Here is a 26,626-nt window from a genome sequence, read left to right as displayed (position 1 = left end):
TGATACAAAGATATAGAAGTCCAACTTACTTGTGGGAAATTTGGGCATAGGAACTATATTTATGAGTATTTTAATCAAGCGTATTGTATATATCAATTTTGACGCTATGAAAGAAAACATATAAACCAAGGGTCATTAATGGTACTCAATAGTCTTTTACAGTATTAGCTAGTTAGATGGTGCTTAAACTACCAATACATCCAGCAGTCAAGCATCCAGAACTGGCGAAATTCCCTACAAAGTAAATCTCTTTGGATTGAAAATTTAATGCGTTATCATCTAATGCTATAATAGTACAAACATTATGAGAAAAAGCATAGTTTTACAATCTAGAAGTATTTCACATAATTTTTGAACCATTATTCTTTAAATTTGAAAAGCTGAGACGGGCAGTATTGAATTATATGATGAAGTGACCGAAACGGTTTTCTTTTAAAAAAAAGAGATTATATATCGGTTTTTCTTACCAGCTCCTTAGCCCAAATATTGGAAACTGGCAGCTTGTTCTTTCAAGAAAGATAAAAAAGAAAATAAAAGTGCTGTCAAAAGATGGTTTTTATTGCTTTCATCTTTCGGTGCTTATATGGATATTATGATAATTAATAAAGAAAAACAAGATAATCAGTAAGATATTGCTAAGTTATTACGAAGATGCTGGGGTAAACTATGCTTCTTTGGATAATTAATAATAAATAAGAGAGAAGTAGAAATAGCTAAATATTTCTGTGGTTGATTGTTACAATTCTTGTGCCTTTCAATTGATTTATTTACCAGCTATAAGAATTATGTTCTACTTTAGGCCACGACTTGAGCAATTTGTTTACATAATTGATACAAAGAAAGATTTAGAAAGATAGGATATGTTTGGGTCATATGGAAGTTCAAAGACACGCAATGAGCTAATGAAAATGAGATATCTTTTATTTATCGAAGCTCTCAATGAAGATAAAGATAGCAAATAGATCTACCAAGAAGATAATGCTCTCTGCCATGGTTTTATAGTAATAGTAAGGCGGCCAAGTAACCCAGATTTTAACTCTATAGAGATCTCATAAAAATATTCCACCAAAAGAGTGAAAAAGAAAAAAGAGTTTAATCTTCAAAAAACTTTTAAGGGGGTGGTGGTAATTACCTATACGGAATAAAGCAACACTCGGGTTGGTGTTTGTAATAGTAAGTGTATGTTAATGCCTGACTGCGTGACAATACCTGATTGCGTGACAATGCCTAATTGAATGACAATGCTTAATTGCATATATGAGATGAAGAGAGTTAATGGAGGATCATCAAACTATTGATTTTTTTTAAAAGAAAAACTATACCTTTGGAGTTATATGTTTTCATGGATGAGTTGTCAAGTGTAATAAGATCGGCTAAGCCAAGATAGCTAAAGAAGTTGTATTATTGATATATTAGAACTTAATAAGTATAATGACCATTGTTGCTACGAGTCTATATATACATATACATACCTTGGTTGTAAGAAAAAATAAAAATAAAATTCTAACAGATCTCAGTACTGAATATTGTATTACAATATTCATTTATCTGTTTTTCAAGTGTATCCGATTTATCCCAAAAAGTAAAAAAACAAAGATTTTTTTGTCAAGACCTGCGCTTGAAGGCCGATCCACTCAAGTTTACACCCAAGCTTCTCAACAACCCTCATTCCTGCCTACTCGGCATGGCATCAAATTTACCATGACGGCAAAGTATCGGTGAAATGCTTTAATGCCAAACTGCTCGGGACAGGTGTCTGAGACACCCAAGTGAACAGCATAGCATTTACTTAGGCACCTTAACTTTGCTTCGGGTTCGTCCCTCATGTCCAGTTCTGTTTACCAGAGCGTGGGTTACAAGTATCAAAGTCTAAGCAATGAGGGACTTGAAAAGCACAGGGATCATTTCAACAGGAAGCAGTAAAATACAGGCGATTGTACTGGGTAATCTGTCGATTCTGCTGGGAATCTACCTGTATTACCTCACGTCCAGGTGCTCAACGAATTTAAAAAACTCTACGCATCCAGGTGATACACCCTTATACTTGCACCTTTCTGTGACAATCTTGACATGCCCCAAAGGACAAAATCTGGAGAGCCAATATCCAACGTCCTAAGAAAATAGCATGAAGCTACCTCTGCGTTCCTCAGTCTTCTCCATGTTATGTGCCGCACAACACAGAAAAAACTGACGTGGATTTCATCCGGCTTTCGCCTTCATATGAGTGGCTCAGGAAGGTCTTTAACGTCCAGTATGCTCTACACTAAGAGCTACTTTCCCTTACGGTACTTGTGTTCAGTTGGTTTTTTATAAGTATATTTAGCCTTCGATGAAACTTTTCACCAGGATTAGGGAGTTTGTAAAACAACCCGACTCATCGGAAGCTACTTAACACAAAGACAAGAACTCAAGACAAGGTGAGGGGATTGCACCCTCCAATAACCTTTTCCAGGGAGTGAAGGCTACTGACTTGTTGGTATGCCTGGAAAAGCAGTTCACTAGTTCACAATCCAGAGCAGTCAAAAGACTACTCCGGTTCAAACATTGGAGCTTCTCCATCTCAAACAATAAAGTCCAAGACGGAATCCCTTTTGGTTTCTTTTCCACTGCAGTAAATGCAGGTAGAATCGCTCAAAGTACGGACCAATTTTAGGCCATGGTACCTTGAGCGAACTCAATGACTAGACGCCAAAGAGTGCAGTGCGTTCAATAAAAAAACCAGGATCTCATATTAAGACAAGCCTTATAAATAAGGCGTCTACAATGAGCGAGTTGGAAAAGAGCCCGGAGACTCACTGTTAAAGACCATGATATACACATTTTGCATGAAAATGTTTACGTATATTCCTTTTGATATATCGTGACCGATAGAATACGAGGTACTCAGTGACCACTCCAAGAGTAGAGATATAAATAAAAATCGAGTATAAGGTTAATATACTTGTCATGTTAAAGTATGTGTGTGTGTGTACGCATTTACTTACCTAACCGATAATCGCAAAAAGATTAAAAAGTACTGGTGCTCAAAAGCAAAACGGAACTGGAAACTGAACATTGGGCAAAGTGATAATAAAAAAGAAAACACAGAATCAAAGTTAGTGTATCGATCTATGAAAGTGTATGTATTCGCGTTTACTTACCTCGCAGATAAACTGCGAATGGTTTAACCAGTACTACTGTTCCTTGCACATGAAATCGTCCTTGTGTCCTTGTACATGAAATCGACCTTGTGTCCTGGTACATGAAATCGACCTTGTGTCCTTGAACATGAAATCCCCCTTGTGTCCTGGTACATGAAATCGACCTTGTGTCCTTGAACATGAAATCCCCCTTGTGTCCTGGTACATGAAATCGACCTTGTGTCCTTGAACATGAAATCGACCTTGTGTCCTTGAACATGAAATCGTCCTTGTGTCCTGGTACATGAAATCGACCTTGTGTCCTTGAACATGAAATCGTCCTTGTGTCCTTGTACATGAAATCGTTTGGGAATCCTTGTACATGAAATCCCGTTTGTGTTCTTCTGCAAGAAATCTCCCTGGTGTTCCTAGTACATGGAATCGCCCAAGTGTTCCTTGCGCAGGAAAACACCCTGGTGTTCCTTGTACATGGAATCGCCCAAGTGTTCCTTGCGCAGGAAATCGTCCTGGTGTTCCTTGTACATGGAATCGCCCAAGTGTTCCTTGCGCAGGAAAACACCCTGGTGTTCCTAGTACATGGAATCGCCCAAGTGTTCCTTGCGCAGGAAAACACCCTGGTGTTCCTTGTACATGGAATCGCCCAAGTGTTCCTTGCGCAGGAAATCTCCCTGGTGTTCCTAGTACATGGAATCGCCCAAGTGTTCCTTGCGCAGGAAAACACCCTGGTGTTCCTAGTACATGTAATCGCCCAAGTGTTCCTTGCGCAGGAAATCGCCCTGGTGTTCCTTGTACATGGAATCGCCCAAGTGTTCCTTGCGCAGGAAATCGCCCTGGTGTTCCTTGTACATGGAATCGCCCAAGTGTTCCTTGCGCAGGAAATCTCCCTGGTGTTCCTAGTACATGGAATCGCCCAAGTGTTCCTTGCGCAGGAAATCGCCCTGGTGTTCCTTGTACATGGAATCGCCCAAGTGTTCCTTGCGCAGGAAATCTCCCTGGTGTTCCTAGTACATGGAATCGCCCAAGTGTTCCTTGCGCAGGAAAACACCCTGGTGTTCCTTGTACATGGAATCGCCCAAGTGTTCCTTGCGCAGGAAATCTCCCTGGTGTTCCTAGTACATGGAATCGCCCAAGTGTTCCTTGCGCAGGAAAACACCCTGGTGTTCCTAGTACATGTAATCGCCCAAGTGTTCCTTGCGCAGGAAAACACCCTGGTGTTCCTTGTACATGGAATCGCCCAAGTGTTCCTTGCGCAGGAAAACACCTTGGTGTTCCTAGTACATGGAATCGCCCAAGTGTTCCTTGCGCAGGAAATCTCCCTGGTGTTCCTAGTACATGGAATCGCCCAAGTGTTCCTTGCGCAGGAAAACTCCCTGGTGTTCCTAGTACATGGAATCGCCCAAGTGTTCCTTGCGCAGGAAAACACCCTGGTGTTCCTTGTACATGGAATCGCCCAAGTGTTCCTTGCGCAGGAAAACACCCTGGTGTTCCTAGTACATGGAATCGCCCAAGTGTTCCTTGCACAGGAAAACACCTTGGTGTTCCTAGTACATGGAATCGCCCAAGTGTTCCTTGCGCAGGAAATCGCCCTGGTGTTCCTTGTACATGGAATCGCCCAAGTGTTCCTTGCGCAGGAAATCTCCCTGGTGTTCCTAGTACATGGAATCGCCCAAGTGTTCCTTGCGCAGGAAAACACCCTGGTGTTCCTTGTACATGGAATCGCCCAAGTGTTCCTTGCGCAGGAAATCTCCCTGGTGTTCCTAGTACATGGAATCGCCCAAGTGTTCCTTGCGCAGGAAAACACCCTGGTGTTCCTAGTACATGTAATCGCCCAAGTGTTCCTTGCGCAGGAAAACACCCTGGTGTTCCTTGTACATGGAATCGCCCAAGTGTTCCTTGCGCAGGAAAACACCTTGGTGTTCCTAGTACATGGAATCGCCCAAGTGTTCCTTGCGCAGGAAATCTCCCTGGTGTTCCTAGTACATGGAATCGCCCAAGTGTTCCTTGCGCAGGAAAACTCCCTGGTGTTCCTAGTACATGGAATCGCCCAAGTGTTCCTTGCGCAGGAAAACACCTTGGTGTTCCTAGTACATGGAACCGCCCAAGTGTTCCTTGCGCAGGAAATCTCCCTGGTGTTCCTTGTACATGGAATCGCCCAAGTGTTCCTTGCGCAGGAAATCTCCCTGGTGTTCCTTGTACATGGAATCGCCCAAGTGTTCCTTGCGCAGGAAAACACCCTGGTGTTCCTTGTACATGGAATCGCCCAAGTGTTCCTTGCGCAGGAAAACACCCTGGTGTTTCTTGTACAGGGAATCGCCCTGGTGTTTCTTGTTTAGGGGATCGCCTTGATGGTTCTTGTGCTGGAAATTGCCCAGGTGTTCCTTGCGCAGGAAATCGCACTGGTGTTCCTTGTACATGAAATCGCCCAGGTGTTCCCTGTGCTGGAAATCGACCTAGTTTTTCTTGTACATGAACTCGACATGAAAGACTTTTTCGTGAACCACAGTGGAATGGATTTTGGACATATGATCAAAAAGAAAACAGATGCAAAAAACATTGTGCTGTAGTTAGTAGTTGACCATGTCAAAGTTTGATTGTGTCTGTATAATACTTTACCTGCTATTAGACTGGACATCATTTTTGGAGCTTAGCTAGAAACTGCGTCTGGGGTACGTTTTCATAATAAATATCAGTATGCACCTTATACGGATAGAAGGATATAGGCATTTAAAGACAATTTTCTTACCGTGTCGGAAACCAAGGACCACTGAAAGGAAACCAGGAGGAAGAGGAGGGATAACAGGAAATTGAGAATTGTATCGATTCTTATATGAAAAAAAATGGGGATAGCGCAGCACGGAAGGCGTAAAATGCCTATTTTGGATAAATCAAAACAAATTCATATGAAAATTAAATAGTTTCATGTTTTCAGTAAAAGCTTCATGTTTTTTATCGCATATTTTTATTGTGTATTTTTATCGCATATTTCTATCAAGGACCTATTGGTATTATCTAATAAATACATTGAATATTACCAACACTGAATACATTTGAGTATTACCTTGTTTTAGATAACATTTATATTCCTTTAGGGAATATATTTCTATATCTTTATGTTCACACTACTGATAATCATTATTATTATTATTATTATTTTAAAAAAAAATACCAAGTAAATAAAGAAATCCTTCTTAATATTATAATCACACTTTGTTTTCTTTCGCTTCACAAAGTATCCTGAAAGTCATATACGTAGATAAGAACTACTACTAAGAAAATAATAGTATGTATTTATTAAGCTATTTTTTTTATTTAGGCTATTCAGTTTTACATATATATGCAATATCTCTTGTGAACTACAAACATAGTACTCTTTCTTACTCTTGATCAATAAAAATATTGTTATTATAATGTATATTCACATATCTTAGCTAGCATGACTTATTCTTTACATAATTATGTCTAGAGGCAAAATTTTAATTATATAAATGTATTAGTAAAGCTATAGATAAATAATAAAGCTGTTAAACTTTTCTTTTGGACACTGTAGTATATATACTGTTACAGTTTATATTGCTTTGAAATCATATTAAAATCATTAAAAAAATTATTTACAAGAGTATTGTAGATATTTTACAGCTACTGTAGATCTCTAATAGTATGTATTCATACTTTTTCTTTTCTCTTTTTCTCTGATAAAGATATTACTCTTTGATACAGAGTCTAGTCAGGGAGTTTTTTTTTCTTTACTCGACCCTTCTGCTTTTACATTATTTTCAATATACAATATCTATAACTATTTTAACAAAAAAATGTAACGTTGCTTATACCCTATCAAACTAGCTACATATTTTGAATTATATGTAATGCTGATATAGCCCATCTAATAAAACCAGAACAATAATATGTTTTCTAAGATCAAAGCACAGAATATAACAGGTAAGAATCCCTCCATATCTCCATATGTATATACTTTTATTATTCTTCTCTTGTCTTTTACTTTCTGTTTTACTTTTGTGCACTTTTCTTGATAAATCATCAAGACTGAGCATATCATATCAATAGAAGCAGCAGCAGCAGCAGCAACTAAATCATCAATATCAACAAGTCTTCTGATTAGTTTCCAATATTTTCTTAATATTTTTTTTTCTGAAATGCATATATTCAATTAAACGAGTTTAAGTTAAATGAGAACAAAAGAGAAAAAAAAATAGTAGACAATTGGAACCTTGATTTAAATCTTTGACTCATGATAAACAGTAAATGAGAAGAATCAAAATAAAAACGTAAAATAGAGTAAGAAAGAAAAATATAATTTCTAGCCAAAATTTTACATGAATTCAATATATTAAGTACTCCTGCGAAATAAAGACAGAACTGTATATCTTTTAACTACTACCTTATCTTTTCTTATAATCTGTACTTCTTGTATAGTGCAAGTTTCGATAAGTATTAATTTTTTCCAATCATTTCAATATTCAAAATCGAAAACTCCGCAACTTTTAGTATTAAAACACCGATCAATTAATGTAAAAAAAAGGATAGAGAGAAGTTTTTTTATTATAATAATTATTTAATAGAGAGATAAAGATAAAATATAGTAATATTCATTTTTTTAGAGATTTAAAATTTTAGTCATTTTTTAGAACTTTTCTATGTGAAGCATAAACTCTGGCAGAGTATTGTTTTACTTTTTCATATGCAGCATCACCAGTGCAGTTTTGACTGTAGGCTTCAATGAAGCGCCAGGACTTGTTGTAAAAGCAGCGAACCTTTGCAAGTTCACCAGCTCTGTCCAGATAAGAGTCGACATTAACCTTTAGTGATTTAAAGGTATAGTCGGACTCCTTTCTGGCCAAATCCTTGGCAGCTCCCCAGTACCTCTCTATCCAGTTGCACTTGCAGTGAAACTTCGGATACATCTCAAAGATGTGGTCATTTGCCTCCACAACCTCACAGATGACAGTCTTTTGTTCCTTGAAATCGGGCTGGGCAGCAAGAAAGTGGCGGGCGCAGCATCTAGAATCCGGCTCTTCATCTTTGCAACAATCAGCAAGCCACTTGCTACCAGGCTTGTATGGATTTGTATCCAACCAAAGAAGACGCTCCTCCAAAATACTTCTGATTCCTTTTACATATTTTACAGGAATATTTACAGATCTTTTCTTCTTCGTTATGGTTTCCATTTTCGTGTAATACATAGCCTGAGGACAAGGCTCACCATCCAAAAGAAATGTTGTGTTCTTAAAATCGAACTCTTCGTCTTCTTTGACTGGCTTGTCGTTCAAGGTAAACCTTTTGGCAAGTAAGGCATTATTTGCAAATGCTCGGTGATTGCTGCTTTGGTCGAATATGAATACAGCTTGACTGTCTGGGTGCAGCAACTCAAAGAGGGGAATTGCATCTTTTATAAGCTGCTCGATCATATCGTCACTTGTCCAGTATCCATCTCTTCCTTCACCAGCAAAAAACAGCTTTCGGGAACTCCACTTCTGTCTTCGCATTGTACCATGACAAGCACATTGAAACTCACTGACCATTATACTTTGCCCTTGATCTTTTTTGGGCAAAGGGTTTTCTTTGTCATCCAGCCAGTTTTTCTCTCATCTGTCATATGCATAAAAGGTTGATTCGTCATGTGTAACCAAGACAAGTTTCTTTTCACCATGCAAGACTTTTGGCTCTTCAACAACTTCCATGTTATCTCTCGAATATTCTTCCATTCTTCTTTTATATGTCATCATTCGCTGTGACCATTCTTCTCTATACTTGATAACGTCTTCTCTTTCGTGACCATCAACATAAACTGTGCTAGTGAATTTTCTGAATGAGAATCCCCAAGTTTTCATATATTTATTGATAATAGATAAAGATATATCTCTCACAACTCCAAATTTTACTGGATACAAAATTTGATCAATATATCTCTTAACGTTGCTAGCTGTTCTTTTCTCAATTTTTTGCTGACGGATCCAGTTTGACGTTGCGTTTGCAATAGCTTCATCTGCAAGTACAAAAGGTGGTCGAATGAATCTTCCCTGTTGACGCTGAGAAATATATCCGGTGGCAATATACTCCTTTCCCCACTTTCGGATGGCGAGTGGGAGATACGTGTTGGTTTGGTTATACACATTCTCCATTGCTTGAATTGATGCTTCCATTTTTCTAAAGCCTTGAATTCTATTGAAAAAGTATGTTTTCACAGCCTGGTGCTTCATCATCTCATATACACTGATAAATTTGTCAGAAGGAAGACTGATTTGTTGCTTAATATATTCACAAAGGTTCTCATAAGAAAGCTAAATTTTCTCATTCTCACTCTCAGTCTCAGCATCAAATAATCCTTCTTGAGAGGTCTCACTGATTGTATTCTCTACAAGTGCTGTATTTGATTGAGTCAATCGAAAGAATCCCAAATCTTCAAGTTTATAGTTGCTCTTAGCATTCTCAATTAATGTTTCTTCAGTCTTGCGCTTTCTCCACATTGTTGTTGACAAGTCTTTTCTATATACTCCAGGAATCTCTTTTCCAGCACCTTCTCTCCACTGAAGAATAGGGCTTGATGAATTTATTTTGGTCTCTTCAAGTTCAGTATTCAAATCTTCGATATCTAAATTACAGACAAGTAATTCTTTATTCTTTCTGGCAGCGTTTTCCATTCTATTTTGAACCATGCGCTTAATATGCTGTTGGCGGCGACTAGGGAAAGGCATGTTGTATAAAGACTTGGATTAAATATGTGAAAATATTTGGTAGATTTTTTGTATATGATGTTTATTTCCAAAGGAAGAAAAGAATAAAAATTCGATGTACTTTTCTCTTAGCAAAATCTATTGGTACTAAAACTCGGATAATGTTTTTGGAAGAAGATAATCAATTGGGTATAAGGTCTATGTTTTAGGCAATGAGACAAAGGCAGATCCATTCTACCTGCATTACATCAGAAAAAATTATTTAATAATCAGTCTCATCTTGTGTTTCAGCAGTCGTCTTTTTTTCTCTTAGTTTCAGCAATCATTTTATAATATTTAGTGTCCGATGTATAATTTTTTTTTGGTTTTGAAACTAATGACTGTTCAAAGTAATGACAAATAATAAACTTTTTATCTTACTTTAAAGGTCTCTAAATAAATATTTTACATAAAGAAATAAAAAACTATTGACATGAGTCGATAGAAAATTCTATTCTGTATAACTACATATAGGTTGTTTTTTACAAATGGTATTTCACAAAATGTTCAGCCCATTTAAAGATTTTTATAATTTTTCGGTACCTCTTTAGGCGCTCATTGCACTAATAATTTATCTGTTTTTATGTTGAAGGTTATATTTTCTTAACTTTTTTTTAAATTTGTTGAATTAAATATTTTACATAAAGAAATAAAAAACTGTTGACATGAGTTGATAGAGAATTCTATTCTCCATAACTACATCTAATTTGTTTTTTACAAATATTATTTCACAAAATGTTCAGCCCATTTAAAGATTTTTATAATTTTTCTGTACCTCTTTAAGTGCACATTACATTCAGAATTTATATACTTTTAACCTCACTACAACGATTTTGAAAATACATACTTTGTACAAAATAATAACAACAGTTGAGATATATTATTAAAGATATATCTTATACATAATTATAGAAAGATATATTATAGTAAAAGTTATAAAGCAAAGTATTCAAGCTGCCTATAACAACTGAACTGGAGAAAGATGTTTAAAGACATATTCACGTAATATATTACCATAAATAGATATCGGTAATGTAAAATCCCACTTTTTACAAGGTTTGTACCATTTCAATATTGTAAATTTTCTTTAAAATACCGCTAAAATTCATTTTTTTCACCTAACTTTGAAGAGAGATTAAAAAAATATTTTTTTATCAAGAGAAGACAAGGTAGCAATCTACATCGATAGAGAAAAGTCTTGCAAATCTTGTTATATTTGAACTGTTTAATAGAAATGATTTCCGATTTTTTTTAACCAGCTTAAAAAAAATCTAATTTTATTAACACATATGCCAAATTGCACTATATATAAATAATATCTTTGTTGCTGTAAATATATTGAATATTGCAGATACACTTAATACTACTGCCCTATTTATATGCTATTCTTAATATATTTTACATATTGTCAAAAACAAACAAAAAATTGCCGGAAATTGTTCTCCAGTAAGACTTTTGAGCAGAAGAAAGAACGCCATTAAAAACATGATAGTAGTCAATATTTGGCGAGAAACGGAGGTCACAGAAATATAATGTCGAATGATTCCAGATAAATTAGTAGGAGAGTGGTGAGACGTGCTGTGTATGTTGGTGTGGTGTAAGAAGTTTGTAAAAAAACATTTAGAAAAGGAAAAACGGGATTATCAGATAAATATTCATAGTCTTTGTAACAAATAAAAGTGTTCTTCAGATAAATACCCAGAGAAAAGAAAGAAAAAGAAAATATGTGTGCAAAAGTTGTTTTTTATTGAGTTGATTTATTTGGGAATATATAGTTTTTCTGAGTTAAGCTGATAGCATTTTATTGAGAAAATTGGATAGTTTGAATAATACTAATTGTGCTGGTAATTGAATATGGGTACTTGTCCGAAACCAACAGTGCCACCAGCTTGTCTATAAATATTTAGGCTCTACCAGTATAAGATATTAAATTGATTTAAAGTACATAATCTATACAAGCCTTGAAATATTGTTAAGATGTAAATAATATACTCCAAGTCTTAATATCTTAAGATAACTTTAAATGTAAATATTTCAGTAAACTGCTGAAGTTGATCTTACTGACTGTATTATTATATTATCTGTTAATGTATATATATTTAACCATCAAAAAATAAAAGTAATATAGACTATCCTAACACATCTCTCTATTTATTTTCTTATTATTTTCAAGAGAATAGACTGATATCCACAATATATAGGCTAAAATGATATTATAGTAGATCAGTATCTATTATCTTTTCTTACGCATTTGGGCAATCTATCATACAAACCACTAAAGTTTCAATTGCCATGAAATTTATATAATTAAAATTTTGCCTCTAGACATAATTATGTAAAGAATAAGTCATGCTAGCTAAGATATGTGAATATACATTATAATAACAATATTTTTATTGATCAAGAGTAAGAAAGAGTACTATGTTTGTAGTTCACAAGAGATATTGCATATATATGTAAAACTGAATAGCCTAAATAAAAAAAATAGCTTAATAAATACATACTATTATTTTCTTAGTAGTAGTTCTTATCTACGTATATGACTTTCAGGATACTTTGTGAAGCGAAAGAAAACAAAGTGTGGTTATAATATTAAGAAGGATTTCTTTATTTACTTGGTATTTTTTTTTAAAATAATAATAATAATAATAATGATTATCAGTAGTGTGAACATAAAGATATAGAAATATATTCCCTAAAGGAATATAAATGTTATCTAAAACAAGGTAATACTCAAATGTATTCAGTGTTGGTAATATTCAATGTATTTATTAGATAATACCAATAGGTCCTTGATAGAAATATGCGATAAAAATACACAATAAAAATATGCGATAAAAAACATGAAGCTTTTACTGAAAACATGAAACTATTTAATTTTCATATGAATTTGTTTTGATTTATCCAAAATAGGCATTTTACGCCTTCCGTGCTGCGCTATCCCCATTTTTTTTCATATAAGAATCGATACAATTCTCAATTTCCTGTTATCCCTCCTCTTCCTCCTGGTTTCCTTTCAGTGGTCCTTGGTTTCCGACACGGTAAGAAAATTGTCTTTAAATGCCTATATCCTTCTATCCGTATAAGGTGCATACTGATATTTATTATGAAAACGTACCCCAGACGCAGTTTCTAGCTAAGCTCCAAAAATGATGTCCAGTCTAATAGCAGGTAAAGTATTATACAGACACAATCAAACTTTGACATGGTCAACTACTAACTACAGCACAATGTTTTTTGCATCTGTTTTCTTTTTGATCATATGTCCAAAATCCATTCCACTGTGGTTCACGAAAAAGTCTTTCATGTCGAGTTCATGTACAAGAAAAACTAGGTCGATTTCCAGCACAGGGAACACCTGGGCGATTTCATGTACAAGGAACACCAGTGCGATTTCCTGCGCAAGGAACACCTGGGCAATTTCCAGCACAAGAACCATCAAGGCGATCCCCTAAACAAGAAACACCAGGGCGATTCCCTGTACAAGAAACACCAGGGTGTTTTCCTGCGCAAGGAACACTTGGGCGATTCCATGTACAAGGAACACCAGGGTGTTTTCCTGCGCAAGGAACACTTGGGCGATTCCATGTACAAGGAACACCAGGGAGATTTCCTGCGCAAGGAACACTTGGGCGATTCCATGTACAAGGAACACCAGGGAGATTTCCTGCGCAAGGAACACTTGGGCGATTCCATGTACTAGGAACACCAAGGTGTTTTCCTGCGCAAGGAACACTTGGGCGATTCCATGTACTAGGAACACCAGGGAGTTTTCCTGCGCAAGGAACACTTGGGCGATTCCATGTACTAGGAACACCAGGGAGATTTCCTGCGCAAGGAACACTTGGGCGATTCCATGTACTAGGAACACCAAGGTGTTTTCCTGCGCAAGGAACACTTGGGCGATTCCATGTACAAGGAACACCAGGGTGTTTTCCTGCGCAAGGAACACTTGGGCGATTACATGTACTAGGAACACCAGGGTGTTTTCCTGCGCAAGGAACACTTGGGCGATTCCATGTACTAGGAACACCAGGGAGATTTCCTGCGCAAGGAACACTTGGGCGATTCCATGTACAAGGAACACCAGGGTGTTTTCCTGCGCAAGGAACACTTGGGCGATTCCATGTACTAGGAACACCAGGGAGATTTCCTGCGCAAGGAACACTTGGGCGATTCCATGTACAAGGAACACCAGGGCGATTTCCTGCGCAAGGAACACTTGGGCGATTACATGTACTAGGAACACCAAGGTGTTTTCCTGTGCAAGGAACACTTGGGCGATTCCATGTACTAGGAACACCAGGGTGTTTTCCTGCGCAAGGAACACTTGGGCGATTCCATGTACAAGGAACACCAGGGTGTTTTCCTGCGCAAGGAACACTTGGGCGATTCCATGTACTAGGAACACCAGGGAGTTTTCCTGCGCAAGGAACACTTGGGCGATTCCATGTACTAGGAACACCAGGGAGATTTCCTGCGCAAGGAACACTTGGGCGATTCCATGTACTAGGAACACCAAGGTGTTTTCCTGCGCAAGGAACACTTGGGCGATTCCATGTACTAGGAACACCAGGGTGTTTTCCTGCGCAAGGAACACTTGGGCGATTACATGTACTAGGAACACCAGGGTGTTTTCCTGCGCAAGGAACACTTGGGCGATTCCATGTACTAGGAACACCAGGGAGATTTCCTGCGCAAGGAACACTTGGGCGATTCCATGTACAAGGAACACCAGGGTGTTTTCCTGCGCAAGGAACACTTGGGCGATTCCATGTACAAGGAACACCAGGGCGATTTCCTGCGCAAGGAACACTTGGGCGATTCCATGTACTAGGAACACCAGGGAGATTTCCTGCGCAAGGAACACTTGGGCGATTCCATGTACAAGGAACACCAGGGCGATTTCCTGCGCAAGGAACACTTGGGCGATTCCATGTACAAGGAACACCAGGGCGATTTCCTGTGCAAGGAACACTTGGGCGATTACATGTACTAGGAACACCAGGGTGTTTTCCTGCGCAAGGAACACTTGGGCGATTCCATGTACTAGGAACACCAGGGAGATTTCCTGCGCAAGGAACACTTGGGCGATTCCATGTACAAGGAACACCAGGGTGTTTTCCTGCGCAAGGAACACTTGGGCGATTCCATGTACTAGGAACACCAGGGTGTTTTCCTGCGCAAGGAACACTTGGGCGATTCCATGTACAAGGAACACCAGGACGATTTCCTGCGCAAGGAACACTTGGGCGATTCCATGTACAAGGAACACCAGGGTGTTTTCCTGCGCAAGGAACACTTGGGCGATTCCATGTACTAGGAACACCAGGGAGATTTCTTGCAGAAGAACACAAACGGGATTTCATGTACAAGGATTCCCAAACGATTTCATGTACAAGGACACAAGGACGATTTCATGTTCAAGGACACAAGGTCGATTTCATGTACCAGGACACAAGGACGATTTCATGTTCAAGGACACAAGGTCGATTTCATGTTCAAGGACACAAGGTCGATTTCATGTACCAGGACACAAGGGGGATTTCATGTTCAAGGACACAAGGTCGATTTCATGTACCAGGACACAAGGGGGATTTCATGTTCAAGGACACAAGGTCGATTTCATGTACCAGGACACAAGGTCGATTTCATGTACAAGGACACAAGGACGATTTCATGTGCAAGGAACAGTAGTACTGGTTAAACCATTCGCAGTTTATCTGCGAGGTAAGTAAACGCGAATACATACACTTTCATAGATCGATACACTAACTTTGATTCTGTGTTTTCTTTTTTATTATCACTTTGCCCAATGTTCAGTTTCCAGTTCCGTTTTGCTTTTGAGCACCAGTACTTTTTAATCTTTTTGCGATTATCGGTTAGGTAAGTAAATGCGTACACACACACACATACTTTAACATGACAAGTATATTAACCTTATACTCGATTTTTATTTATATCTCTACTCTTGGAGTGGTCACTGAGTACCTCGTATTCTATCGGTCACGATATATCAAAAGGAATATACGTAAACATTTTCATGCAAAATGTGTATATCATGGTCTTTAACAGTGAGTCTCCGGGCTCTTTTCCAACTCGCTCATTGTAGACGCCTTATTTATAAGGCTTGTCTTAATATGAGATCCTGGTTTTTTTATTGAACGCACTGCACTCTTTGGCGTCTAGTCATTGAGTTCGCTCAAGGTACCATGGCCTAAAATTGGTCCGTACTTTGAGCGATTCTACCTGCATTTACTGCAGTGGAAAAGAAACCAAAAGGGATTCCGTCTTGGACTTTATTGTTTGAGATGGAGAAGCTCCAATGTTTGAACCGGAGTAGTCTTTTGACTGCTCTGGATTGTGAACTAGTGAACTGCTTTTCCAGGCATACCAACAAGTCAGTAGCCTTCACTCCCTGGAAAAGGTTATTGGAGGGTGCAATCCCCTCACCTTGTCTTGAGTTCTTGTCTTTGTGTTAAGTAGCTTCCGATGAGTCGGGTTGTTTTACAAACTCCCTAATCCTGGTGAAAAGTTTCATCGAAGGCTAAATATACTTATAAAAAACCAACTGAACACAAGTACCGTAAGGGAAAGTAGCTCTTAGTGTAGAGCATACTGGACGTTAAAGACCTTCCTGAGCCACTCATATGAAGGCGAAAGCCGGATGAAATCCACGTCAGTTTTTTCTGTGTTGTGCGGCACATAACATGGAGAAGACTGAGGAACGCAGAGGTAGCTTCATGCTATTTTCTTAGGACGTTGGATATTGGCTCTCCAGATTTTGTCCTTTGGGGCATGTCAAGATTGTCACAGAAAGGTGCAAGTATAAGGGTGTATCACCTGGATGCGTAGAGTTTTTTAAATTCGTTGAGCACCTGGACGTGAGGTAATACAGGTAGATTCCCAGCAGAATCGACAGATTACCCAGTACAATCGCCTGTATTTTACTGCTTCCTGTTGAAATGATCCCTGTGCTTTTCAAGTCCCTCATTGCTTAGACTTTGATACTTGTAACCCACGCTCTGGTAAACAGAACTGGACATGAGGGACGAACCCGAAGCAAAGTTAAGGTGCCTAAGTAAATGCTATGCTGTTCACTTGGGTGTCTCAGACACCTGTCCCGAGCAGTTTGGCATTAAAGCATTTCACCGATACTTTGCCGTCATGGTAAATTTGATGCCATGCCGAGTAGGCAGGAATGAGGGTTGTTGAGAAGCTTGGGTGTAAACTTGAGTGGATCGGCCTTCAAGCGCAGGTCTTGACAAAAAAATCTTTGTTTTTTTACTTTTTGGGATAAATCGGATACACTTGAAAAACAGATAAATGAATATTGTAATACAATATTCAGTACTGAGATCTGTTAGAATTTTATTTTTATTTTTTCTTACAACCAAGGTATGTATATGTATATATAGACTCGTAGCAACAATGGTCATTATACTTATTAAGTTCTAATATATCAATAATACAACTTCTTTAGCTATCTTGGCTTAGCCGATCTTATTACACTTGACAACTCATCCATGAAAACATATAACTCCAAAGGTATAGTTTTTCTTTTAAAAAAAATCAATAGTTTGATGATCCTCCATTAACTCTCTTCATCTCATATATGCAATTAAGCATTGTCATTCAATTAGGCATTGTCACGCAATCAGGTATTGTCACGCAGTCAGGCATTAACATACACTTACTATTACAAACACCAACCCGAGTGTTGCTTTATTCCGTATAGGTAATTACCACCACCCCCTTAAAAGTTTTTTGAAGATTAAACTCTTTTTTCTTTTTCACTCTTTTGGTGGAATATTTTTATGAGATCTCTATAGAGTTAAAATCTGGGTTACTTGGCCGCCTTACTATTACTATAAAACCATGGCAGAGAGCATTATCTTCTTGGTAGATCTATTTGCTATCTTTATCTTCATTGAGAGCTTCGATAAATAAAAGATATCTCATTTTCATTAGCTCATTGCGTGTCTTTGAACTTCCATATGACCCAAACATATCCTATCTTTCTAAATCTTTCTTTGTATCAATTATGTAAACAAATTGCTCAAGTCGTGGCCTAAAGTAGAACATAATTCTTATAGCTGGTAAATAAATCAATTGAAAGGCACAAGAATTGTAACAATCAACCACAGAAATATTTAGCTATTTCTACTTCTCTCTTATTTATTATTAATTATCCAAAGAAGCATAGTTTACCCCAGCATCTTCGTAATAACTTAGCAATATCTTACTGATTATCTTGTTTTTCTTTATTAATTATCATAATATCCATATAAGCACCGAAAGATGAAAGCAATAAAAACCATCTTTTGACAGCACTTTTATTTTCTTTTTTATCTTTCTTGAAAGAACAAGCTGCCAGTTTCCAATATTTGGGCTAAGGAGCTGGTAAGAAAAACCGATATATAATCTCTTTTTTTTAAAAGAAAACCGTTTCGGTCACTTCATCATATAATTCAATACTGCCCGTCTCAACATCATAAACCACTATCTGGCTCAGGCGCACAGCACATGAGCGTAGATACAGCCTTTGTTATTTGCTTGTAGATACTTTTTCAGAACATTGACTATAAAATATCACTCTTTTAACCATACGAAGTAACATACATTTTTTATCCATACATCCTTTTACCAGCCATGTATGATAAAAAAGACAAGACTCTTTAATGTTGAAATGTATCTCACCGATACAATGATATCTGTCTGTTGCAACTTTTGGTTACACATTCTAAATTGATGTTACGAACCCCTTTCATAAATTACCCATTCTTTACTATTTACAATTTGTCTTTCCCTCTTTCGTATCCAAACAGTTATACTATAGCTTTCATATACCAACGAATACACTTTTCGTATAGTTTTTCAATCATTATATCTTATCATCAATTAACATCTCTGTAGTTGGGTTTTATTATTTTATAAATAAATTGTATTTCCGTAACAGTGTTACAAAAACTAGAATGCACAAGCGCTTAAAAACTATTAGGTTAATGATCCTGATTATTGTACATATAAAGAGAAGATATATAGCTGATTTCTTAAAAATATAACAAGATTCTGATTATTCGAAAGGGAACATCTAAATTTTTTGTATGACACTGACAATTGTGTGTAGTTCTTAATATTGAACAATATATGGTACAGAAAAATGCAAAGAAAAGGTATTTTCAGGACAGTGCTTTTATTTTCAATAGTTAATGAAGGCTTCCGGAAGTAATTACTATTTAACAGCATATTTTTCACATTCATGATAGTTTTTTCTTTTCTTTGACTCCCAATATTTACATAATAGATGCAAATGTAAGTATACTTTATTCTTCAGAAAAACAATTTCGCTTAATACTACAGCTAGAATTGGTATTTGGATAGCTATATGTATATAAGAGATTTCTCGTGCATAAATAAAAAGGGTGATGTTAATATAGTCATGTCCAGAACTGAGTCTTTATTTACCGATACCGTTGACCATCAATATTCCAAACCTTATCCACATCGTCTTGTATTCGTTTCGTACCGTTATCTTCATACTCGTCTTAATGGTCGGAATCGTCTGAATCGTTGTAAGCGTTTTGATCGTCGTAGTGGTCGTAATAATAGTAATAGTCGTATCGCCAAAATCGTTGTAATCGTCTTGAAATTCTACATCTAATAAATAATACAGAAAATTAATGATCTCAATCGTATAGATCGTCGTACTAGTTGTAGTAGTCGTAATAGTCGTAGTAGTCATAATCGTTGTAATCGTCTTAAAAATTTACATCTAATAAACAATACAAAAAAGTAATGATCTCAATCGTCTCACACGCCATACTAATTGTAGTGGTCGTAGTGGTCGTAGTAGTCGTAATCGTCGTAATCGTCGTAATCGTCTTAAAATTCTACATCTAATAAGCAATACAAAAAGTAATGGTCTCAATCGTCTCAATCGTCGTAATAGTCGTATCGTCGTAATAATCGTAATAGGCGAAAGGTTCGTAATGTTCGTAATGTTCGTAGTGGGCGTAATGGGCGTAGTCGTCGTAGTCGTTGTATCATCTTAATAGTCGTAGCTGCGGTAGCTGTGGTAATCATATACTAAGACTTGCTGTTTGTATAGCTATACTCATATCAGATATTTCTAGCGTAGAAATAAAAACTGTTGCTATTATAACCATAGCTAATTCTCACTCTTCACTTACCCATATGTCTTACAATAAATATCCGTAGTGTCTTTGGTGTATTGTCATACTTAACTGTACGGATATGCTGTTTGAATTACTATACATGTATTAGAGCGATAACATTTTTTCTAATAAATTGGCGGGGTCAGTATCTCTCATATTAATATTTTATTCTGCTATTATATTTTTTGCATGTATTTACCCTTTACTATTTTTTTTTACGAGTGAGTTACTTTGAAATTAAGTTTATAGTGGTTAAAATTTGGCTGCAAGGTAAGCATAGCTTTTGGTATTTCAATAATAATACTAGTATTGAGGTTATCGTTTGGGCGGTAGGTATATTGTACCCATATTGTGTTTTGCCTACGTGTTATAATACTGGCTACTATATATGTGCTGCTAGTTCTTTTGAGAACGGATTAATACTGGTACCAGAAACTTGCGCCCTTTATATGCCTTATACTCGTATTGTAGATGGAATAATAATATATAAAATTAAAGAATATCGGATTTTTCTGGTGGTCTTCAATTTTTTTTTACTAAAGCTGTTTCTGGAAGCTAAGTGTAAAGTATAAAGGCACAGAGAAGATTTTTGGTGTCAAAAATATAACAAGTTTTAATGGGTGAAGAATATAAAACGTGTAAAAATTCTTTGAGGTGTAAAGTACTTACGTTGCTGTAATAGTTTATAGAAAATACCCAATATATAGACAGCTATATTAAAGGGTATATAAAGATGTAACTTACCTTTGAGAGCAGAGTTTCAAGCTTACCGTGTAAAAAGTGAAAAAAGAGAGAGAAAGAAAGAAAAATGAAAACAGAAAAAAAAGAGTGAATTTATAGAAAATGGCAAGGGAATGTGGGCTGAGTAGTGGTAGAAACGTAAATACCCTTGTATTTGTTTTTTTTCCAATCAAATTTCTTGCTGATTATGCGGATATGCATATAATTGTCATGCTTTCTTTTGTTTTATTTTCTGTACTTACTACTTTTAGTATGAGTGACATACATATTAAATATACTCTTAAATACTTGGTAGACTTACTATATCTTTTCTTTTTAATATGGCTAGAACTACCACTACTTATTTGATGTTGAAAGTATGCACTAACTATTTGGTTTTTATATTTTCCTTTCACTTAGACATTTATAATTATCTTTAGACTTCAAATGGGGATTATATAGGGCTTATTATGGGTCATGCATTTGATGATATGCGGTGTAACTTTAGGAGCAGGAAACTTGGCTTTTTTTTATTACATATGAAGCATATGATGCATAAAGTCTTTGATAAGCCGCCTACAATTTATGACTTCTCTTTTAGTGAAAGACAATGTATATTTATGGGTGAGTGTGTATGTGAGCATAAAAAACTAATAAATATAGTGACATAGTATACATATGTTTCAACTATCTCAACCATAATACACTAAAAGAAGTATAGCTGCATTTTTGCAGGATTGTTTTTATTCTTGGGCGTAATTATGTTCTCATGCTTTCTATTCTATTTCATCACTACCCTGTCTGCAAATTTATTGGATAGATTTGCTTTTATAATAATACCCCAGTCTAACGTAGGTAGAGAATAATGAGTAAATCAAATCATTAAAATCAAATAAGTCATCTTTATTTTAGTATACCTATTTTCTTTACAGCTTCTAACCTTTTGCATAGTTATTAGTATTGATTTTGAAGAAACTTATTTAGGATCATACCATACACGTATTACTTGCAGCCTTTTTTTTTCTGTTACTAGAAAAACTTACATTTAATAAAAACACTTGGCCCATTGTATTACTGAAAGTCATGCAGTGAATTTTTATCACTTGTTGATATAAAATAAGAACAAAAAAAAACAATCACAGAGTTTTAGTTGAATTTGTACTTCCACTTTTTATTTCTTTGTTTTCTTCTTCTATAAACTTTCCCTTATAAATCGGCTTAGTATTATTTAATATTAAAGCTTCCCAGCTTATATTAATTGGCTCATTGTAGCCGACTTTAATTTGATTTATTTCTTCTACCGGAAAAGTTATAGTAAGTTTAAATGTCTAAGAGCATATCCATCAGTTCCATTTTCTATTTTTTCTTTAATAAATCGACTTAAGTTGTGTTGGCCCTAAAACAGTCAAAAAAATAAAGGGTCAAATTTCAACTACAATTTGACAGAACTATTTTACTATTTAATAGTATTCTTCACTAGTAAATGCACTCATTTTTTTTCTAAAAGTATTTTATTAGATGCTTGATTTTTATTTATAATATAAAAACAATTGAGTTAAATATTTCCAAGATTATCAGCTTTGTAGTAGGCATAATTTCTTGGCGTTTTTGTGATCATCGCTGTATACTATTGAGACGGGATGTGTTGGTTTATGTAAAGAAGTGGTCCAAACGGTTAACAGAAAAGGAGAATATATATATCGATCTCCTATAACAAATACTTGGGCCAAACATTGGAAATTAGAAGCTTGTGCTCTCAAGAAAGATAAAAAATAAAATAAAAGTGCTGTGTAAAGATAGTCTTTATTGCTTTCTTCTTTTGATGCTTATATAGATATTCCAATAATTAATAGAAAATAATAATAAGATAATCAGTAATATATTGCTAAGCTATTACAAAGACGTTGTGGTAAATTATGCTTCTTTGAATAATTAATAATGAATAAGAGAAAGAAATGAAAATAGGTCAATATTTTTGTGGTTGGTTGTTACAATCCTTATGATTTTCAATCAATTGCTGTGTTAGTTGAAACAATTATGCTCTTCCTAAGGTCATGCCTTAACCAATTGGTTTACATAATTGATACAAAACGATTTAGAGATATATGATATGTTTGGGCCAACCGTAAGCGCAAAGACACACGCATCGTGTCCCTACCATTTGATTTAAAGTCAAATTAAAGAAAAAAGTTCGAATGCAAAGCCAATATTTTTTTCAAATGTATATCGGAAGCCATGGAGCAGGTGGTAAAATGACCAAATTTTATTAAGTATTTTTGGGAATGTAACTTCCGGCGATTCTTTAATGATATATATATATATTGCTTTTCTGCCATAACATATACGAACAAGTCTGTAAAGTTGTTAGGGCATTTTTTCTTTATTTATTATTATTTAATTTTGATTCACATTGCGTATTTCCTTTAACGTCTACCATTTTTTTCAAAATCTTTGAATCCTTGGCAGTATCTCTTTCACAAAACAATTAGGAGGCCTTGGAGCTCGCTGAGACAAACACTATGCTTGTAGACGATCTCTCCTTCAGCTTCTACACCTTGTTTTGTAAGAGTCTGACTTGGGTGTCTGCATCCTTAGAACCCACAGGCTTCCTTATATAGCTGGCGATTTCATAGCGTTCTTTAGCCTCTCAACATATTTCTGATATGTTGGCAAATAGTTTTTTTGCCATCTCACCAACAAAAACCTTTATTAAAATACAGCGCATCCTAAAAATTATTACTCTTTTACTTATCAAGATATTCTTCTTTTATTACATACAATTATCAATATCTGTTGATACCGTCCCTCGATGATCTTGCGTTTCTTCTAAAGAAAACTTGTACTACAGGAAGAAAATTGCGTGTATAGGGGTGTTCTCAGAGGTATATTTTCTGCTTTAAAACATATCTTAAATGTCCAAACATTTTACAAAAAAAATTTACGGCAATCATACTTTGTTTCTATCATAATTTACATACTTACCAACAACATGACCTTGGCTATCTTCGTAGAAACATCGCAAATTAATTATAAATTTCTGTGAAATAAAGTAAGGAAGAAGGAATCATTCAAGATTCAACCAGAAATATTGTAGTTAAAAGGCATTTAACTATACATTCAATATATATATATATATAAAAGTTCCGGTTAAGTATGTTTTATAACTAAATTATATTTTATATTTACATCATGTTTTCTCAGCTTATAATAAATTACTTTACTCGTCTCAACGCAGCAAGTTTATTAGTTTCAACGATCTGGGCTTTCTTTTTTGCTTTCTCAAGAGCAGCTTTCTTCCAACACTGCAAAAGACCTAGCTTCATACGTGAAATTAAATCCATAGCCTGTCCTTTACTAATAGGATCTTTTGGAACAATCTTGGATTTCTTAAGGATATCAAGCTGTGCCTTGGTGGCAGGATCGTTACGATACCGTGCATTGCGTTGAATAGTTGTAAGAAGATGCGATTGGCCCTCCTTTTGAAGCTTTTTATGAATCCATGTATCTGCAGCACGAATAGCAGAAAATCGTGAATCAGCAGAAAGAGATATATCTCTGGGATGTGCACGCAATCTGGTCCCATTTTTGTTCGTTATTTCGTGAGAGAAACTTCCGTGCCAGATGCCATCAGAATCACGCCTGACAAATATGGTACCTACGCCAATAACAGATAAAGCACAGGTGTTATCGCCCACAGCAACCCATGTATATCTAGATGCAGATCTAAGTTCGTGTCCACCAGAACAGTCGGATACAATCTCAAAAAGACTGTCATATTCAGTCACTTTTAAGCTCACAGCAGATGTCATAATTCCGGAATCAAACCCTTCCTGAAGATCTAGTTTAATAACATAATTATTAAAAATTTAAACAGAATGACTTGCCGGTTTATCTTACTCTCTTCCTCTGTTTCCAATGACCGGGCTTCTTCTGCTTTTATTGCCCGTCTTTCGATACTCAGAATATCCTCGCATTCTATCAATTCATTCCTGTCTAAGCCAAGCAAAGTAGGTATTGTAACCAGTCCGTTCTTTCCAATCCTATCAAAGCTGTCCACAAAATCAACTACTAGACAGTCCTTCTTGTTCGGATAGAGGCGCATTCCGCGACCAAACATTTGCTGAAATAGTCCACTAGATCTTGTGGGTCTAGTCATCAAAACACAATCAATACGTGGGATATCAGTTCCTTCTGTAAGAATGCCACAATTGACAAGGATAGGAAAGTCTCCATTCTTGAATCTCGCTATAATATCCTGTCGCTCAATAGAAGAAGATTTGCTTGTAATATATTCTGCATCGATTCCATTTTTCCGGAAGAGATTACACATATCCACAGTATGTGCAATATCTACAGCAAATACAATCGTGGCTAGACGGTCTTGCTGTGCATACTTTTGCCAGCTCTTAATAATTGTTTCATTGCGCGCTGCAGTGTTGACAGCTTTGGATAATTCTGCTGGACTAAAGTCATCATACCGGGTTGCTACTTTGGTGAGATCAACGCTAGTCTCTACAGTAGTCACTCTCATAGGTGATAACCTGTACAGAATATGAGCGTATGTAGCAAGATATTAATATATATATATATATATATATATATATATATTACCATTTCATTTCTACCATGTGCAATAAATCCATATGAAAAGTTATTTCGTCGAATGAGCTTGATAAGCTAATTCCATCATGTCTTCTAACTGTGGCAGAGCATCCCCATACGAATATCTGAGAGTCTTCTTGTGTAGCGCCAAAATGGTCCATAATTTTGACATAGGTCGAAGCAGAGGCATGGTGGGCCTTTATTCAATTATATTGAGCCTATGAATCTTTCTAGATGATCGCCTTATATTCTAAGAAAAGAGCGATTGCTTACCTCATCAATAATGATGGCTTTGAACATAGCTGGATCATATCTTTCCAGTCTTGTCAAATTTCCTTTCCCGAGTGTTTGTACAGAAGCAACAATCACATCTGCGTTTTCGATATCTGGTTTTCTTTTGCCTTGTTCAATTGCTACACTCTATATCATATGCCTTGTTAGATACTAGACTCACAAATTAAACATCTTACCAAGGTAGGGTTAAAACGTTGGATTTGTGATCTGGCTTGTTCCAAAAGCTCTACACGATGAGCAAGAATAAGAGTCTTTGTGGCAATTGGAGTAGGAGCAGGTAGTTTTGGGATAAGATTTGCCATCACTACCTAATAAGTACATGTAAACCCAAAGCAATACTGTATTAGTACTATATCAACACAGAAATGCGATCATATGTGGATACGACTTGTTTGTCAGTATAGTCATGTTATAATAAGTTACCGTCTTTCCACTGCCTTGTATTAGAATATTTATTAATAATTTGATTGCAGACCTTTTATGATTGTACTAACCAACTGGTAATGAGACAACTTGTCTGCGTACTCCTTCTGAAAGTTTCTGAAGACACGAATCAATACATTCTTGCTGATATTTTCTCAGGGCAGGTGTGATGGGTTTTATGGGTGCCTGAGTAGAGAATAATGTAGATCGTAATGATTTGATTGTTAATGCCGACAAGTGCAATGTTGAACGGAATCCCAATGCTCTTGATTTATAAAGGTTGGATCTCGGTAGAGTACTGAGATTGAAGAATCTTGAATTCATGACATCAATTTTAAAATGATAATGACAAAAAAAAAGAATAAAAATAAAGTCGATAGAGAGATAGAGTGAAATAGAGTTTGACAGGGCCATAAACTTATTTTGATAAAAAGCTGTATCGGCGGGTGAATTCGACGGATACGGGCTTATTTTTGTGTAGGTTGTATTGTTTTTAAAAAGAAATAAATAAAATAATGTAGAGCAGTAGGTATTTGTAAAG

General features: G+C 36.1%; 9 protein-coding genes across 9 annotated transcripts; 3 read left to right on the top strand and 6 right to left on the bottom strand.

Moving 5' to 3' along the window:
- Positions 1-1,655: 1,655 nt before the first annotated feature.
- Positions 1,656-2,559, bottom strand: PHYBLDRAFT_140148 (hypothetical protein; the record flags this gene model as incomplete). The annotated part of the gene is made up of 4 exons (XM_018430338.1): positions 1,656-1,834; positions 2,051-2,112; positions 2,275-2,335; positions 2,394-2,559. 4 exons carry the CDS (start codon positions 2,557-2,559, stop codon positions 1,656-1,658), a joined length of 468 nt encoding a protein of 155 aa, XP_018298177.1.
- Positions 2,560-3,501: 942 nt separating this feature from the next.
- PHYBLDRAFT_14875 (hypothetical protein) lies at positions 3,502-3,912 on the top strand (the record flags this gene model as incomplete). The annotated part of the gene is made up of 1 exon (XM_018432149.1): positions 3,502-3,912. A coding segment is annotated over one exon (411 nt), but the record flags the coding sequence as incomplete, so codon positions are not given.
- Positions 3,913-4,052: 140 nt separating this feature from the next.
- PHYBLDRAFT_98610 (hypothetical protein) lies at positions 4,053-5,447 on the bottom strand (the record flags this gene model as incomplete). Its single annotated transcript, XM_018444059.1, has 1 exon — positions 4,053-5,447. A coding segment is annotated over one exon (1,395 nt), but the record flags the coding sequence as incomplete, so codon positions are not given.
- A 2,483-nt stretch (positions 5,448-7,930) lies between these two features.
- PHYBLDRAFT_101322 (hypothetical protein) lies at positions 7,931-8,620 on the bottom strand (the record flags this gene model as incomplete). Its single annotated transcript, XM_018427636.1, has 2 exons — positions 7,931-8,209; positions 8,294-8,620. Coding segments are annotated over 2 exons (606 nt in total), but the record flags the coding sequence as incomplete, so codon positions are not given.
- Positions 8,621-8,740: 120 nt separating this feature from the next.
- Positions 8,741-9,277, bottom strand: PHYBLDRAFT_106749 (hypothetical protein; the record flags this gene model as incomplete). Its single annotated transcript, XM_018427958.1, has 1 exon — positions 8,741-9,277. The coding sequence occupies one exon, from the start codon at positions 9,275-9,277 to the stop codon at positions 8,741-8,743; it is 537 nt and encodes a 178-aa protein (XP_018298173.1).
- Positions 9,278-9,436: 159 nt separating this feature from the next.
- On the bottom strand, positions 9,437-9,850 carry PHYBLDRAFT_140145 (hypothetical protein; the record flags this gene model as incomplete). Its single annotated transcript, XM_018430337.1, has 1 exon — positions 9,437-9,850. The coding sequence occupies one exon, from the start codon at positions 9,848-9,850 to the stop codon at positions 9,437-9,439; it is 414 nt and encodes a 137-aa protein (XP_018298172.1).
- A 3,495-nt stretch (positions 9,851-13,345) lies between these two features.
- On the top strand, positions 13,346-14,740 carry PHYBLDRAFT_96899 (hypothetical protein; the record flags this gene model as incomplete). The annotated part of the gene is made up of 1 exon (XM_018443988.1): positions 13,346-14,740. A coding segment is annotated over one exon (1,395 nt), but the record flags the coding sequence as incomplete, so codon positions are not given.
- A 4,570-nt stretch (positions 14,741-19,310) lies between these two features.
- Positions 19,311-19,961, top strand: PHYBLDRAFT_140143 (hypothetical protein; the record flags this gene model as incomplete). The annotated part of the gene is made up of 4 exons (XM_018430336.1): positions 19,311-19,479; positions 19,570-19,620; positions 19,704-19,744; positions 19,821-19,961. The coding sequence occupies 4 exons, from the start codon at positions 19,311-19,313 to the stop codon at positions 19,959-19,961; spliced, it is 402 nt and encodes a 133-aa protein (XP_018298170.1).
- A 4,001-nt stretch (positions 19,962-23,962) lies between these two features.
- PHYBLDRAFT_27804 (hypothetical protein) lies at positions 23,963-26,461 on the bottom strand. The gene is made up of 7 exons (XM_018439918.1): positions 26,157-26,461; positions 26,086-26,099; positions 25,839-25,970; positions 25,642-25,788; positions 25,378-25,565; positions 24,664-25,307; positions 23,963-24,604 (listed from the first exon to the last, which is right to left on the bottom strand). Exons 1-7 carry the CDS (start codon positions 26,407-26,409, stop codon positions 23,979-23,981), a joined length of 2,004 nt encoding a protein of 667 aa, XP_018298169.1. The 5' UTR covers positions 26,410-26,461; the 3' UTR covers positions 23,963-23,978.
- Positions 26,462-26,626: the final 165 nt, after the last annotated feature.

This window comes from Phycomyces blakesleeanus (genome assembly GCF_001638985.1).
Source record: "Phycomyces blakesleeanus NRRL 1555(-) unplaced genomic scaffold PHYBLscaffold_2, whole genome shotgun sequence".
Classification (NCBI taxonomy): Eukaryota; Fungi; Mucoromycota; class Mucoromycetes; order Mucorales; family Phycomycetaceae; genus Phycomyces; species Phycomyces blakesleeanus.
Note: the sequence above shows the minus strand (reverse complement) of the source record. Positions and strands in the feature narration are given on the sequence as shown.

Excerpts from the sequence above, each read along its gene's own strand:
- PHYBLDRAFT_27804 (XM_018439918.1), bottom strand. The coding sequence starts at position 26,409 with ATGAATTCAAGATTCTTCAATCTCAGTACTCTACCGAGATCCAACCTT. Across the intron at positions 25,566-25,641 it reads AAGCCATCATTATTGATGAG|GCCCACCATGCCTCTGCTTC; the intron begins GTAAGCAATCGC and ends AATTGAATAAAG. Across the intron at positions 24,605-24,663 it reads ATTGGAAACAGAGGAAGAGA|ATCTTCAGGAAGGGTTTGAT; the intron begins GTAAGATAAACC and ends TTATTAAACTAG.